The sequence below is a fragment of the Cololabis saira genome, chromosome 3, assembly GCF_033807715.1.
Source record: "Cololabis saira isolate AMF1-May2022 chromosome 3, fColSai1.1, whole genome shotgun sequence".
Classification (NCBI taxonomy): Eukaryota; Metazoa; Chordata; class Actinopteri; order Beloniformes; family Belonidae; genus Cololabis; species Cololabis saira.
In genome coordinates this window covers 17,569,052-17,586,710 of record NC_084589.1, presented here as the reverse complement: position 1 = coordinate 17,586,710, position 17,659 = coordinate 17,569,052, and the positions used below count along the sequence as shown (strand labels likewise).

General features: G+C 38.6%; 1 protein-coding gene across 2 annotated transcripts; it reads left to right on the top strand.

Moving 5' to 3' along the window:
- The first annotated feature begins 3,657 nt into the window (after positions 1-3,657).
- On the top strand, positions 3,658-15,788 carry azi2 (5-azacytidine induced 2). 2 transcript variants are annotated; one of them, XM_061716385.1, is made up of 8 exons: positions 3,658-3,796; positions 5,120-5,370; positions 6,086-6,202; positions 6,486-6,585; positions 7,878-8,011; positions 8,316-8,380; positions 9,795-9,919; positions 14,442-15,788. In XM_061716385.1, exons 2-8 carry the CDS (start codon positions 5,152-5,154, stop codon positions 14,879-14,881), a joined length of 1,200 nt encoding a protein of 399 aa, XP_061572369.1. In that variant the 5' UTR covers positions 3,658-3,796; positions 5,120-5,151; the 3' UTR covers positions 14,882-15,788. The 2 variants fall into 2 exon arrangements, with proteins under 2 accessions (XP_061572369.1, XP_061572368.1); XM_061716384.1 differs by having other exon boundaries at positions 6,486-6,591.
- Positions 15,789-17,659: the final 1,871 nt, after the last annotated feature.

The following is a 17,659-nucleotide window of genomic DNA, read 5'->3' as shown; positions in this document are numbered from 1 at the left end:
AAAAACCCTTTGTTGGAAGATTAAAACGCATAAATACTTGACTTTTGGGTTTTACCAAACTTGGTATTAACCATTAATATGTATGCAGACAAGGAAAGGATTTCAGCTGTTTAACAGTTACAGGGCTCCTTTGTCGTATATTTAATTCGTAAAGCTTCAAACCTCCAAACAGTGTGGATTGTAAGTACCGGTAGGCTGAAAAGACATAACAGACCTATAAAAAGGTGTGATCTCTGATTTTCCCCAAACAGTTGGTAATCCTTTCACATCTTGATTTTAGTAAAATTGTTTTTGAAACTGGATACTGCCAAGTCAGCATGTAGTTGACAGTATGTGTCATATAGGCTGCAACTATAGCTCCCCATCTAGCCTTTTTGACTACTGAACAAGTCACATCTACCAATGCAAATAGCACTGCCGTAGTCGATGGAGATCTAGATAGGTTAATCTTATGAGTCTATACAGTTCTTTTCCTATCATACATTCAATCACACACTCATAAATGCATCTGGCCCAAGGGCACTTCAACATGTGGACTACAAGGTCGGGAATTAAAACACCACAGTGGTCTTCATCAGTACAGTATGGCTCCATAAGACATGACTCTTTTTCAGCATAACCGGACACCAATCGAAGAATCACTGACCAGCTTTTGCCCAATGTTTTATAGGATACAGTACCCAGGCTACTCAGTAAGGGCCAATCCCAATTCTCCTTCACTCGCCCTTCTTTTCTCCACTCGCACTTCTTTTCTTCCCTAACCCCTAAAAAAGAAGGGGGAGATTTTAGGGCACTTGAGATCTAGGGCACTTGGCCCAGGTGCCTGTCCCAATTCTCCCCCTACCCCTCGTTTTCATCCCTAACCTGATCAGGAAGCAGAGAGCCAAAAGCTGTTTTAATTTCAGCTGTAGCGCTGTTAATATGGCACTTTATTAAGTTCTAATATTTTTTCAGGCCTAAAGGTAACCTTAAGATCCCCTACCTGGGCTCAGTTTATCCAAATAACGCCTGTTAAGAAATTTGACCCGATGTTTTCGGAGATGAGAAGAGCCGCCGCCCCCGGGGAGCAGCCTCAGCTCACAGCCCGAGAAGAGACGTGTCCGCCGGGTCAAGCTGCTCCGTCAGCCCCGGGAGAGAAACTCTCTTCCGGGACGCAGCTCTGTTGACAATTACGCCGGCTGAAATAAATCATTTAGGAAGATGTTGGTTTAATAGATGAAATCTAACAGTTGTAGCTACGCCTGTTAAGAAATTTGCTTCGAAATTTAGAGATTTCTGTCTGCCGGCTCCGGAGTTTGGGTCCGCGTTAAATCGACGCAGAGCCTACGGCGTAGGGTACGGCGTACGGCGCCGCGTACATCGACGCAGACCTTACGTAACCTCCGCCGTAGGCTCTGCGTTGGTGTAACGCGGAACCATAAATCCCTTTATTCTGGCGTGATCTTCTACAACTTTATCTGAAAGTGTTTAAATTACCCAGATAACAGCTGGATTACTTTGTGGTTTCTGAAGACTATTATATCAGAAACATCCAAAACAAATCTGACGAGTCACAGGATTATTTCTCTCTATTTCTCTGAGATGAGTCTGCCTGTTTGCCTTCGGTCGGCGAGTCAAATCGACGCAGAGCCTACGGCAAAAGCATTCTGGGAAATGCTCATACCCCCTCGCTCGCCAAGTCAGCATCTGAAATCCCTCGATTTGAAGGGGCTATTCTCAGCCCCTAGCCCTCGTTATGCCCCCTCCCCCTAGGTGAAAAGAGGAATTGGGACACCACTACCTTCACGGGAACGCGCAAAAGTTAGGGTTAGTGAAGAAAAGGAGGGCGAGGGGGAGTATTGGGACGCAGCCTAACAAGTTATTAGCACACCATCCAGGTATTTTTTCCTTTTACATACTACAGATTTTCCGACTGCAAAATGTGCACTACATTTGGCAGATACATTACACACAGTGGTGTCCTTTGTGGTTCCAATAATGATTCAGCATGTGGACCGATCCCCTTATAACACATCAAACCTGGTGCCAATTAGCCTAATTAAGAGAGAGCTTCACAACTTATTGAGAAAAATATTGTCAGCATCAAGTAAAAACTAGCATATAATTTCAAATAATGAACATTTAATTAAAATACATTTGTATTAGTTTTACTCCTATGTAACTGAAGTATATTCAGTCAAAGGGTTTTTTTGTTGTATTTTTTATTATTTTATTTATTCCAATCCAATCCACTTTATTTATATAGCACATTTTAAAAACAACAAGGTTACCAAAGTGCTGCACAATGAGTAAAGCAAGACATAATAAAATAATAAAAACTAAAAACACAGTAAAATAGATAAGAGCACATAAAACCACGAAATAAAAACACACCAGACAGACAACAACCAGTGATTCCTAAACATAAAAGACAGGACAGAGACCACACAACTCTCACGCTGGATTAAAAGCCAAAGAATAAAAAGTTTTAAGACGAGATTTAAAAATTTCGGGTGTGGGGGCCATTTTGATGTGGGGAGGTAGCTTGTTCCAAAGTTTAGGGGCTATTGCTGAAAAAGCACGGTCGCCCCTGGTTTTTTGCCTAGTTTTGGGAACGACAAGACGCGACTGAGTAGAAACCTCAAAGACCTCGAGGGAGTGTAAACATGTAGGAGGTCTGAGATGTATTTTGGTGCCAACCCATTTAGTGACTTTATTTTTTATTATTATTTTTTTTTTATGTATGTATTTATTTATTATTATTATTGTATTTGTATTTATTTTTTATTTTTTTTGTATCTTTTTTCTTTTATCTTTTTTGTATCAATGGGTATCTTTTTTTTTCTTAACCCAAATGCAACTCGTTACTGAAATTAAGTGGGTTTAGTAAAGAGTATACTTTTACTTTAGTCATTATTTCCAAGGTGAGGACGTTTATTCAACCTAAAACAAACAAACAAACAAACAAAAAAACAAAAAGAGAGGACATCGAGTCATAGTCCAGTTTTTGCTGGTGATTAATAATATAATGTAATATAATATAATGCCAATGAGCAGCCAGGCAGCCAGCTTTACTTTACTGAGTTACTTAAAGTAAAGTACTTATATAAGTACTTTACTTATTTTAATTCAAAGTACTTATATAAGTACTTTACTGGATCTTCAAGATCATTTAAACAAAAGTAGTATGTATATATTTATATAACATGAAAAAAGTCGTTTGTTTTTCTGAACACTAACGTGTTTCGCTGTCAGAAAAAAAACGAACGACTTTTTTTCATTATGAAATAATAAATAAATCGTCACGAGCTCTATTAAAACATTGCCACTGATAGTTTAAAAGGCAGGTATTGTTGAGGAGTACTCACAGGATGGAGGACACTGCTTAAGCGAGTAATATTACCCAAACAGAGAAACTTGTATTTAATCAGAAAAAGCAGCTGATCAGTCAAAACAGACAGACGCCGACACGTGCTGACGTCACAACTACAGCCTGATTTATGGTTCCGCGTTAAATCGACGCAGAGCCTACGCCGTAGGTTACCACGTAGCATACGGCGTAGCCTCTGCGTTGGTGTGACGCGGAACCATAAATCATCCTTACCGCGTGTGCTTTTACTTTGAAAGGGCTTCAGCCTTCAAGTGACTCCCGGAAGTTTTTGTTTTCTCACCTGTCAGCTCGGACCAGACACTCGTCCAGCTTCGTCTCCTTTGTTTTTCCCCCCAGGAAACGGGTCTTTCCCCCCCACACACACCGTGTACAAATGGTAATCCCATGCGGCCATTTGATACCTAATTGAGGAAAGCATCTCACACGGTTAGTGGAAGTCAAGTGTGGAAAAAGAGTCGACTAATATTTCCTTCACCTAGCCTGGAGACGGTAGCCCAGCTTAGCTAGCTGTTATCATAACAGCTCCATTTTTCAATTACCATAGCTTATTGTTCTATATTATTTGTTTTTTATATTGCAGCGTCTCGGGATTGGGTTATTCATCGCAGCATTCATTTCTGCAACATATTCTGGGACTGTCTGAGCAATAGTTTCTGTTTCTCTGAAGCTAAAATCACAGCGTTAGCATGGCACACAGGCGAGATTCATTGATTGTTTACTTAATGATTATGACTGCTTGTGGTTGTCTGTGTTTGATAAATGTCCCACCTCGGCCGTGAATGCCCTATTACCCATTTATCTCTCCTGTTTCCGAGAAGGAAGTCTCACCAAAATGACGTCGCACTTCTCCTCACGTTTTCAGTCACATTGACTTTCGCTTTCACTAGTTGTTGATGTCGCTCTGCTTTTCTGGTCCGGCTTCGTGCATTACAGTCAGCAGCTCCCAGTTTGTGTTTTGTCTTCACATCGTTGCTCCAACACCCTGGCCATTTATCATGCTAACACTTATTTATCCAAATGAGAAGAGTTCCTGTGTTAAACTTGCCCCCTCTGTGTTTGCTGCATCATTGCACGCTGACATCATCATCCACTACGGGTCTGGTACTGAGCTGCTCTCAACAGGGGAAAGTCCAGGGACCTTTAGTCTGGGAAAGCTAAGAGCTATATTCCTGCAATATTTTATATTTTCTATCCATAATTTGCAATATTCCTTACTTATCTATGTGCAATACTCGTCCATCCTTTCAAGTGCAATATCCTTCCATCCATTCATGTGCATTTTATCCTCTCATTCACTCTTTTTTTTTATAGTGTATATATATATATTTATGTTTCCTGTTTTTCATTTTGTTGTTTACAGTACTTGTTTACATAGTCTTTGCATGTGTGCACTTTTTATGGAGCTGCTGCCTAATCTCATTGTACTAGTATAATGATAATAAAGGCTTTCTATTCTATTCTATTCTATTCTATTCTAAACTGATTTCATTTTTCTTGGTCAGTTCATATAATGAGGATAGGGCATTAAAGTCAGATTCATTTTCTAATCTGTACCGGTGAATAAGCAAAATTCCTGTCTTAGACAATTTAGAAAATCATTCTGCACCAATAGGGCTTTTATGGGAATTACAGGTTTATAAGAAGAAATATTAATTATTTCTTAAAGTTTTAATTAATACTATTTATTTCATGTTTAAAAAAAATAGTCATTGCTGTAGAAATAACTGAAACTTTAATTGCAATCCACAGGTCTCTCTGCTGCAGTTTAGGCCTGTGCAGGCATGGAGCCCCTGGCAGTGGACGATGACATTTGCATCCTCAAACATGAGACTGCATACACAGCCGCTGGTGAAAGCCCTGTATCAGTGTGTGCCGGTGACGAATCTGTTGCCTCCCATTTTGCACTGGTCACGGCCTATGAGGACATCAAGAAGAGGCTCAGAGACACGGAGCGAGAGAATACCTTGCTGAGGAAAAGGGTTAAGCAGCTAGAGGACAAGGTATGGATGGAAAAAGAGGAGAGGATCAGGAAGACGAGAATGTGTGAGACAAAGAAGTGATTGATTAAGGAGAATGAAGTAAAATGACACACTGTTAATTATGTTGGATAAATAGATTTTTGTGCTTGTGTTGTTCTCTCATATGTAAGTCGCTTTGGATAAAAGCGTCTGCTAAATGACAGTAGTAGTAGTAAATATCTAGACAGGTTTAGGAGCTATGGAGTAAGATTGGGGGAAAGGCATTAAAAATATGGATAAATTCAAAATTTTCAGAGAAAAATTAGCACATTTGGCATTATGCACCTTGTAATTGTCAGTTAGAAATTTAAATGTCTGCCTAATTAGAATTGTTGACTTATAGTCATGTTGTAAAACAATGAGAAATACATTTCCTCTTTCTGTTAAAAAGAGAAGGACATATGACTTTACCCAACAATGTATTAGAGCTCTGCTAAAGCAGATTGGAGGGATCCCTTAAGTGGATTTAAAATACAAAAACAACATAGAAAAATAGTTGTTTTCGGCAGTAAAGGCCTTAATAAAGATGATCAGCTCAACTGAAAATGTGGTACAAATTTATCAGCGCATGTTTAAAAAGGTTACCAGCTCAGCAAGATGATAAATGTTCAGAGGAGAGCAACATCATTCTACAGTGTATGTAAATTAAATTAATTCTTCTTCTCTGGACCTTTTTTTTAATATTTCTTCTTTTTAGCTCTTCAGACCTGAAGCTCCTCCATCAGAGGGTCCTCAGTATGTGAACAAGGCTTTTAGTGCTTACCGAGGAATCTACATGGAGAAGGAGGATCTACAGTTGGAGCTTAACAAGCTGGTCTGTTTACTTGTAGATTTAAACTTTCACAAAACTAACACTACATCCAGGCACAAAGATCTCAAACATTATACATTTACAGAGAATAGTTTACTTGTATTTTCTCTTAATCAATTCTTCTGGTGTAATATTCATTTTATACTGTAGGAACACAGAGCATGTGATAGTGTTGAGCTGTCATGCTTAGACATGTGACTAAGAGATTTAGTTTTTAATGCACTGGATGCTGACTCCTCCTTTCTCTATCATCCCCTTGGTTCATTTTCTTATTTTTCTTTGTCAGAAAAAGGAGAAGAGTGAGAGTGAAAGGTTGCTGACTGAGCAGCTCCAAGCGAAAGAGTTGGAGCTGCTTCAGCTAAGGACGGAGTTGGAGACCAGCCAAGGTACAGGTAGAGCACACAACCCTGATTTCTACCCTTGTGTAACAGCTAAAGGAAATGCTCAACACTGCGTCAAAAATGTAAGCTGTTTTATGAAAAGACAAGTCATACAACACTTTAGATGCCTTTTATGTGCCTTTTGAAAAAGTACATATATATGTATATATACACGTATTACATATACTATTATATCTGATTGGCAGCCTACGTCTAGAGGCTGCAGTCAGGTTTGAGTCCCACCCTGTGGCCTTTGCTCCTCAATTTGATGATGTCTTCAGTCACATAATCTATTGAAGCAAGTCTGACGTTTCTGAGCTCGGCAGTCTCCTCCCATCAGTAACATGAAACGAAACAAATTACATTTGTACTGTGTTCAGACTACAATGGAACATAGCAAACTTGGTTACAGTAAATATAAATTAATAAAATAAAAAACTATCTTTTCCTTCACACTTTTCTTTGACCTCATCAGAAAACATTATGTTATAAGTTGGTAGGAGGAACTTTTGAGGATTGTGGAAAGACGATGGGAACCCCCGCACACCTTAACTAAACTCCCATGATGCGTTGAAACAACAAATGTATCCAAAAGTATTGAACTAAAAGCTGATTTGGTACTTTACCTAACGCATGCTTTAATCCCGGATATAAAATGAATCCACAACACTGATAATAAACGAAAGAAGAGCAGCTGTCATTAACTCATGTCCTTCTGTTTATCTACATGCATTACAATTAGTGCGACCATGTGACAATAATCAAATGTTGCTTTGTGTGCAGCAGCCTCACGACATGATCTCCTTTTTTCATAAAGCATTCTTTTGATAATGATAGAAGCACTGAAGCTTGTTCACTTAGCATTTTAGAGAATTGGACCAACACTTATCGTGAATGCCACTCCCGGGATATTTAAATCGTTGAGAAACCTTTCTACTGTAAGCAAAAAAGACTCCTCAGCCTTACTATCAGTGGACATTAATTCATCAGTGCAAATAATAAAGAAGCCCTTTTAATTCCTAACACTTAAAATACAATTTCCTGTGACACAATGTTTACTCCTGTTACTGTTAAAGCATCCAAGTATCATTCCCTCCAACTCTGTCATATCATATTTTTCCTTTTCATATTATATTGTAATACTTGATTTAATAGTGTCAGATTATATGTGATGTCGATCTTTAAATCACTCCCAGTAAAGTTATTTTAATATTATGTCATTTGTACCAGTTTTTTTTTTTTTTTTAGACTAAAACTTATTTGTTATATTTTGATTTTATTTTTCTGTGTTTGCCCAGTGATGAAGAGCCTGAACAGCCCTCAGGACTACTGGCAGGTAGAAATGGTCAACACTGAGATCCAGATCCACAAACTGCAAGAGGAGGTAGAGAGGGTGACACTGGAGAACAGTCGGCTGCTGGAAAGAAGCACAGTAAGTGAAGATGGGAAGAAAGCACTGGACAGGGAAAGATTTGGAAGAAAGGAGGAGAAAACAGCAGATTCTTTTAGATATGTGGCATAACAAAGAAATAGGAGCTTAGTTGAGGGGTGTTGGGGTTTAGTGAGAGAATCTAACAGATGGAAACAGAGTAGGGGAGGAAAGTAGGAGATCAAGACAAAGTAATAATTAGTTACTGAAATAAAATTACTTAATCAGATGAGTAATAGTTATGGAAACACTTAGAACTTTAGAAAGTACCTCCACTCTTTATTTTCTTAACTAAACTCTGTCGTAGGGGGAACCTCATGGCCTTAACGGACCGGACTTGGACCAGACCTGTGACACAAAGTATAATGAAAGGTATAGTAATTTTATGAATATTGATGAAAAATGGCAACACTTCAGTGTCTTACTATCACTTATGTTACAACAAAAAAATGTCAAAACCTGAATTGGAACAAATGTTATAGATTGAAAAGTCTATTGTGTTGCTTTGATTGATTGATTACTTCAAGTACATTTTCACAGGACAACGTGGTAGTAAGATCAACTGAAGGAAATGACAAAAAAACATTATTTTCATTTGTTTAATACAGCCCATGTTAAAACCTGAAGACATTGCACTTTTTACTTCATAAATGCAGACAGAAAACCTCATCTACCTATATTTCTGCTGCCATGCAACTTTACTGTTTTATACTTTGGATGAAGCAACTTGGAAGTTTGTCTGATTTCTTTGTTGAACTGGTGCAACACAGTCATCAGCCTCTGATGAACGTCAGGATGGTTCCAAAAAAGATAAATATGAATTGTACTTGTCCTGTTTAGCCACTAGAGGAGGGTACAGCTTAACACATCTGCACTTTGTAGACAGTCTATGACATGCATATACCGTCTAAAGCAACAGAGCATTATACAAGATCAGTGGCAGATAGACCTAAAAAGCAACGCTCCATAGAAATCATTTAAAATTTCAGTTCTGTGTTTTGGTGTCCACATCCTGCCCTCCATGTGGCTGCCCCCTGTAAGATTAGCATCTCCTTATATTCGCTGAAGAAAGTGTAATTTGTGGTTTACTAATGTAGTTTATTGTTGTTTGATAGACAAAACTCCCCCAGTCTTTCTTTGGGGCCTTTATTTCCAGGTTTGTTGCTTTTTCAAGCAAAGGCTACATTAGAGCATTGACAAGTGATTAGGCATTGATGAGATGTTTCATCTTTGCATAAGGTGTTGATAGGAAAGTTTGTAGGTGTTGTCATCTTTAAGTAACACCTTCATTTGTATTTGTTATTTCATACATGTTAAATGTAGCTGGATGGCTTACCATTAAAACTACAGGTGCACTTTAGCATAAAATCATTTTTGTAAGCTGAACTATTTTTTTTTCCTCGCCCAGGGTCTGTGAAATTCAGATAAGATGAGCTTTGATAATGTGAATTATGCTGCAATGTGATTATGCTCAACCGCAGCTCAGTCAGTGATGGTGTTAAATATGTCAGCAGTGGAACAAGTCATTTAACAGAAATGCAGTTCTCTCAAAGAGGGCACTCCAGCAGGAGGCCTCTCCAGGAATAATTTGGTAAGTGGATTAGGCTTCCAACACATTTTGATCAAATCCATTCATTAGGTGTCACCTCAGCTTTTAGCACACGTGTGAAAGTGAAAATTCCTTGAGTTTTAAGAGGACATTCCTATTCAAAAGAAGGAGAATGTCTGGTATGGAGATGATCCAACACGACAATATGATTTAAACTTGTTCTTGTTTTTTCTGTAGGGAAAACACCATGCAGCATACATACACAGCTTTGTGTAATGAGTTCACCCGTCTCCATTCCGAGATGAAGCAGCAAACAAGCCTGATTAGGAAACTCAGGCCCGTGATCAATGAGACAAGACAAGGTGAGACATGCACAGAATTAGCTCAGGATAATGTCAAGGTTTGTATGTATTTTTATCCACACCAGTCTATGCTGAATTTTTATTTCAGTGTGAGCAGTAAGTCACAGCTCTGCTGCCTTTTACACCACATTACACCTGGTGTCCACATGACACCACACTAAATCCAAATGCAGCCTTGCAGTCTAGGTTGGAGGGACAAAACCAAAGGCCTCTAGAATGTGCTGTTATTGTGCCATTATTTATTTAACAAAAGCTAAGTACACCCAACTGCTTTTGTTAGAATTACAAGTAAGAGGTCAGATGTTGTTCATCAAATGCATTTGATTAACTGATTATCAATAAATGTTTGGTTTTACAGAGGGAATGCGAGTTCCTCTGTAAAAGCAGATGTTTTGATAATTTGTTGATCTGAAATGTTCAGGTGTGAGTTAACACAATGCCAAGGAGGAAAGACGAAGGCAGTGCTCTTGGAGAAATGATTGTTCTGTCCCATCAATCCACCACATTGGTGGATGCCACCAGTACTCGAGTTGTAAAAAGAATCAGGGGGGATGGTGGATTTTATCATATGGGGACAGATAATTTGTGCTGATTACAAATAATATAATATATTACAAATAATAGCACTGACCAAAACACCTTCAGAAATACTGCAGGAATGACATAGCAGCAGTTAAATGCAGCCTTCTGTAAGCTTTAAATATCCACTGGGTTTATATCAAATACATCAAAACACAACAATAAAAAAACAGTTTTCTGAACTTATCAATATGACTCTGTCCTTCACAGGATAAGTAAAATGGATCACTGCAAAAACTCAAAATCTTAACAAGAATATTTGTCTCATTTCTAGTTAAAATGTCTAATTTTAGTTAAAAAAAAATCTCATTACACTTAAAACAACATCATCACTGGAAAAAAAACAACAATTTTCCCCTGTTTAAAGTAGATTTTCACTTAAAATTAAAAGTAAAACAATCAGTGGAACAAGATTTTTTTGCTTGTAATAAGAAGATAAATCTTGTCCCACTGGCAGATCTTTCTACTTATTTCAAGTGAAAATTTACTTGAAACAGGTGAAAATTGTCAAATAAGTTATTTTTCTGGGGTTATTTTTCTGGTGATGACTCTAAATGTTGAAATAGCAGTAATACCACATGCATTGATGAAATGACAAGGAAAGGGGGGATGGCAGTTTTACAGGGGGGATGATTTGGACCGTTTTTATTTCAGGGGGGGATGCCATCCCCCCTCATCCGCCCTCAACTCCAGTACTGGATGCCACGCGTTTAACATGCAGATCTGACCCGAGGGTCAGGTCTAATGTAAGCAAAAGGGAGTGTTGTTAATTTATTTATAGTTATTATTATATAAAATAAGGAAACAGCTGTTGAGAGTAGCAACCGCAGCAGGACGTCACAGGTAGGGCCTATATTGGCAAGATGAATAACTGGGGAGACAAGGAGATCTACAAGCTGCTCAGCCTCGAAACCGAGGACGCCATAAACTGGCGTATGTCCGGAAACAGAAAGGATGGTCCATTATTTGAACAACTGCACACAAAGATGACAAAGCAGGGCTTTGCAAGAAGCAAAACTCGGCCAAAAAACGCTCATATCGATGTCGATCCATCCTCGTTCTGAAAATTACACCTAACTGACAGCGTAATGAATCTGCTGATGTAAGGACAATACGTCATTGTACACGCCCACACAGATTACATTATGTGATGCAGATATCGCCTCCCCTCCCCACAACTCACCTTCAGGCCCGGGGTGGCGAATCACACGCCTTGCGTTTATATTGCACATCGTCATCCAGCGACAATAGCAGGATCTAATCTAAAAACGCCTTAAGAAGGGTTATAAGGCCATACCGAGTTAAGACGACCTTAATCCCAAGCACGCCAGCAAATCTACACCAGAAAGCCTGAAGAAGAAGAGAAACAATGTGTTACAATGGTCCAGTTGAAAGGTTGAGATGGAACCTTGAAAGAGCTGCGTATCAGTTAATATCTCAGTCAACTGAAACAGCACTGTGAAGAAAAGTGTCCCATAATTCTTTCAAAACAATGTGAGAGACTGATAATATCACACAGACAGGGATTATTTTTACTGCTAATGTCTGAGTCATTTTGTGTAGTTAGTTTTCCACATCCACTTATTATGCTTTTTGGTTGTGGTTGTTGACTGAATAATGATGCAGTGTCATATGCTGTTGCTCATCTGAGGTTGTGTTTACTTCATTTTAAGAGCTGTAATGGACTAGATAATGTTTTTTTGTTTCTTTTATGTCCTGATACATAAAACCTTAAAATGAAAAGAGGTATTCTGGAACAGAAGGAAATGAACACAACTTCTGATGGCTGTGACAAGGAATAATACAAGCTGAAGTTAACCATACTTTGCAATCATCTTTAAGTAGTTACAGGATTTTTTTTCATAGCCATACTAAAGAAGTAAAGATGTAGAATTAATTTTACATTGTAAAATCAGTAAATTGAACCTGGATCTTTGAAGTACAACAGCTAGAAGTCAAACTTTGCTGAACAGAAACTAAACAAACGGCTGCTTCTTTGTGATCTGAAAAAAAAAGAAAAGAAAAAGTTCAATACAAAGATGCCTCCCGCGGCTCCAAGTTGCACTTTGTATGAGGTTTTTATTAAGACTGTGGATATTTTACCTATCCAACACTTTTTATAATGGACATCTTGAAAGGGTTTTTCCTCCGATCCCTTTTTTCCGCAGCACTGTTGGATGCGAGCTGTGATTTCTGTTGTTGATCATCAGAAAACAAGAACATGAGGTGAAAATTAAAGTGAAATATGGCAAGAAAATAGATGTTGGCCTTTTTATTCCATTGAATAAGAGAGTAATCCTGTGGCAAGGATAACGCAGAAAGTGAATTATGGAAAGGCAAAAGAAAGGAGAACAACGAGAAAGAGGGGGAGGAGTGTGTTCAATGTGTTTATTCAGTCATTCTCTGCATTTGTATTCTTCTAATCTTCCTCCTTTGGAATCACTTTTATTCAAATCTTGGACTCGGGAGACCAACTCATGGGAAGCATCGCGGGGAAAGATGGATGCATAGATAATGTCTAGAATGTCTTTGGAGGGAAAAAAAAATACCTAAAGCAGGAGCTGTCATTTAAACTTTAATACAGCCCAAGATGGGTATTTGATATCAAAGCAATGATGTGTGTGAGATTGGGACATTTGATTTATGTGTGGATGTGCATTATGTGCAAATAATGCAGAGAGGTTTGTTTGATGGGGCTTTATATAAAACCAAATCATTATTTGAAGGGATTCACATGCAATTTACATGGTGCAATTTTTATTCTACAATATGAACCTCCTGCATGTTGTCAGGTTTTATGTCAATTAAAAGATCAAATGGATAATATTAAAATGTCTTTAGAAACCAATATTTAATTGTTGTGTTGACCTCTTTCAGCTCCAAAAAACAAAAATAAAAAATGATTTTGAAGGATTGATTTGGATTGTAGGAGATGATGCCACCAGGTAGTATCCACCGTCTCAGAGGTGGACAGAGAGCCTCAACTTTGGGTCAGGTATATTTAAAAACATCATAATCATGTGAGGAAGAATAGGCTTTGTTTTTCATTTGTCGATAAATCTGGCTCAGTCAAACTGTGTCTGCAGGGTGTTACCATGACTTGGACGAGTGACAGCGGTTGAAATTTACATCAGGGTGGTCAATCCTTGTCAAATATTATTTTTATATTTTAAAAGAGGCTCCAGTTCACTGCTCTGAATTAGGCCTGTGTTGAAAAAATCGATTTTCCGATTCTAAATCGATTCTCATATTAATTCCTAAAAATCGATTCTTATGTCTAAAGATCGATTTTTTTTTTTTCTTTCTCCATTTTCGCCAGGTGAACTTTAATCCCAGTAATCGGACACACAGTTTGTCATGACACTTCTGAAAAATGCCAGGTGCTTCATGGCAATATGTGTGCGTGGTGACAGAATAAATTAGATAAGCTAAAATGATTTGTTTACTGCATGAACTGTTGCAATTTCTTTCTTTTTTGCACTTTAAATGGATATTGAAAGGCCTGTTTGAGTTATTTATTTCTTAGTTATTTCACAATAATTATTGTGAAATGTATTATTTCACTAGTTATTTTACAGTCATATAATTCAGGCAACAGCTCCAAAAACATTTTAAATAACACTAAGCCAAATCAATATCGAATTGGATCGAATCGAATCGAATCATGATAATCGATTCTGAATATTAAGAATTGGAATCGAATCGATTCTTGACATTTGAATCGATACCCAGCCCTACTCTGAATAGAGAGTAGTTGTATAAATATGTACTTTGTGTTTTAAAACTGTCAACAGACACAGAGCTGCCACTTATGCTTCTCATAGTAAAACTGCAACCACCTTGTGATTGTTTTTCACTCTGATCCTTCCTTCCTCTGTCCTGTTTTTTGTCTCTCACCGCCCGTCCTCTCCATCTCTCTCTCTCTCTCCTTCTCTGTCTCCAGCTGCCTCAAATGTCCCAATCCAGTGTTTGGACGACATTGAAAAGAACAACAACCTCCCAGTCCCTCGGGTGTCAGGTCCACACCCGCCCAGCGCCCCACCGCTCCCCTCCTGCTCCGGGCGGCCCTGCCCCCCCGTCAGCGGCCCCCCGGGCACGCTGCTGCCGGACGGGCTGAGGGAGGACTGCTGGTACAACGGACCCTGGCCCTCTCAGGATAGTTCAGGAGACGTGCTGGCTGGGAGGGACCTCCACACTGTCGTGCTGCCCCCGCCTCCCCTGAACCAGGCCTCGCTGGATGACAGCTCCCACTCCTTCCCCAGCCCCCCCAAGCCCAGTGATGCCACTTTCTGGGAGGGACACGCAGCTGCGTCCAACTCCTCTTCCTCCATGGGAAACAGCAGTCACAACCCTTCCAGTACAGATTGGGTCAAGCCCTATTAACAGAAACTTTGAAAGGAGAATTAATGATTAATAACGGGGTGGAAAAGAAACAAACGGAGGAATGGGTGAACTCTCCAACTCTGCCACATAGCTACCACCTAACCTGCCTTAAGTTGATTAAACCACTCATTAGTGGTGAGCTCCAATGGACCTGCTGGTTGTAGGAACGAATCAAGGCCTGATGTGGTCTTTTTTTGAGGTAAATACAGTCAAATCATTCTTTTGCCATCTCTGCACACTGCATCACTGAACATATAGACCTGCAGAGAGAGATCTGATGAGAGACCCTCAAAGATTGAAATCCTTTCTAAATGTGTATGTGTCTTTTTATGCACATATAAGTGTGTGCCTGTGTATGCAGATCCATGTGTGGGCATCTTAGGCCTGCCTGAGTCTGTATAAACCCAACAGAGCTCAAAGGGTGTCTTTCCTCATATATTGTGGCCAAGGATCACTTGATCCACAGCATAGAAGTATAATTTGTATAATTGTACCTCCTTAATGGAAGTCTTTTTAAGTTGGATCACTGTAAAGTATACACGTTATATAGCCCCATGTTTGTCCCATGATCATTTGTGGGACATTTCTGGGTTTAGGGACTTGGAATTTTGTCTTTTTGTGTTGTTATGGAGACAGGCATTCAGTATCTGTATCATGAGTGTAGTTTATTTGTTTTTTGTTTCAGTTTTCAAATATTACCAAATTTAAATCTTTGTTATTTTGCACCAAAAACTTTGTATACTGCATCACTTTGGAGATTGATGTATTTATTTGGATGTTTATGGAGATTGCAGTGTTGGACAGATATTGGCAATCTAAAAATGTTACCTGCACCAGAAAACAGAGATTCATGATTTCACAACTCATGCAAGCTTCCTTAAATCTGCCACTTCTCACATATTCCTTTTTTTTCCCAGATATTTTGTCAAACATTGTCTTTTTTTATTATTATTTCTTTCTTAACTCAGTCATACAATAGAGGTACAGTTGTCTATGGCCAGATGTTGACTGGGACATTTACATTAAAGGACTCGCGTTAGCTCCCGTACACTCCCTCGTATTTTTAAAACCTGATAAAACTGCAAAGGTTTGTGAATATTTTGAAAAGTGAAACCCATTCCCAAACTCTGCACTGAACTTATTTTAACCTCGCTGTTAACTAGAGAGAGAGAGAGAAAGAAAGAGAGATAATTTTTACAAAGTTTTTTGGGTTTTCTTTAGTTAATTTTTTACTTTCAAGTGAGTCTAAAATGAAGGTTGTACAAAAGCATATATGTAAGACTATAAAAATAAACAGAATGTGCATATCTGTATAAATGTGTATGGTGGGCTTTAGTACGTTGCCAAACATGGTTTGCACTGTCAACTATATACTTTGTTTTTGTTTTTCTTCCCCTTGCACCAAGGCCTCTCTTAGGAGATGTCTGTAATGGTGATGAGAAAACAATGGATTAAGTTTTAAAAAAATGTGAACTTGACAAATGGTGCAGAAAGCATAAAGGCGGATAGTTGCTGTTGTATTTTTTTTTCCTTGTTTACTTTCCATTTTGTTGTTTCATAACTGTGAACAATCTGTTCCTAATTTAAAAGAAATGTTATTTTGCAACAGTAGATTCATACTTCTGTAAGCAATTTGCAAACCAAAATGCAATGTACAGTAGATATGGATTATATTTTAGACTTTACTGCACTTCGGACTGTTTGTAAATATGATAAAATAAATGAATGAAAGGTACCAACTGTGGGTTGCTCTTGGTCCCACGTCAGCTGGCTTTAGCATAGAAACAGCTATTCTATTTTGACTTCCCTACATAAGGGTTACTACAGTGAATCATTGTGCTCCACGTACTGATTTGGTTTAGGTTTTATCTCAGATACCTTTCTTGACACAACCCTTCCTGTCGGTCCAGGCTTGGGAGGGTCACTACGGGAATCTAGGGCAACGTGGGCAGTGTAGGGTTTGGTGTCATGGACAGGGACATACTTGGAGCTGAGGATTGAGCTGGCAACCAGCTGTACACACTACACCACACACATCCCAACTGGCATTGGCATATAAATCTAAAAGATTTTTTTGAAATTGGGAATACCTGTTAAGACAACAGTAATAACAGCTATGCAGTTACGGTGGTTGCTGTGACCAGGAACCTTCTACCTGAGAGACAACAGCATTAACTACTAAGCACTACGGGCCACTTTACACGGGTCCCCATCTTCTTTTTTATGGAAAATAATAGGGTGACTGCAGCTGCAAGGAACCGTGAGATGGTACTACTGTTTATAAAGAATGCTCTGTAGTTTAATATGGCGAAGGAAATTATCAAAAAATTACGTTCCTTAGCTTTTAAAGAATTGTTACTATGGTTACCATGTAGGTACTTCCTATTAAAAAGAAGGAAAAAAAACTGTTTGAACTCACTGTCCAAATAGATTTCTTTTTTGGAAACAAAACAAAAAAAAAAGTTCAGTAAAAATCACATGAATACAACCTCACATAAACAATTCGATGTATTAGACAGTATCAATGTTAAAACCAGAAGCAGTGTGTTAAAAAACTAGGAACACATATATAATTCAGTATCTCGCAGAACCACTGTCAATAACTCAAATTGTTTTCTCCATAGTGTATCAGTCCCACATCACTGTGGAAGACTTTAAGACCACTGCTCTTCATGAACTCGCACAGTCACTTATGCACAGCTCGTTAATTTCCTTGCACAACATTTCAGTCAGATTGAGATCTGAACCTTGACGAGAGAATTACAACACCATGATTCT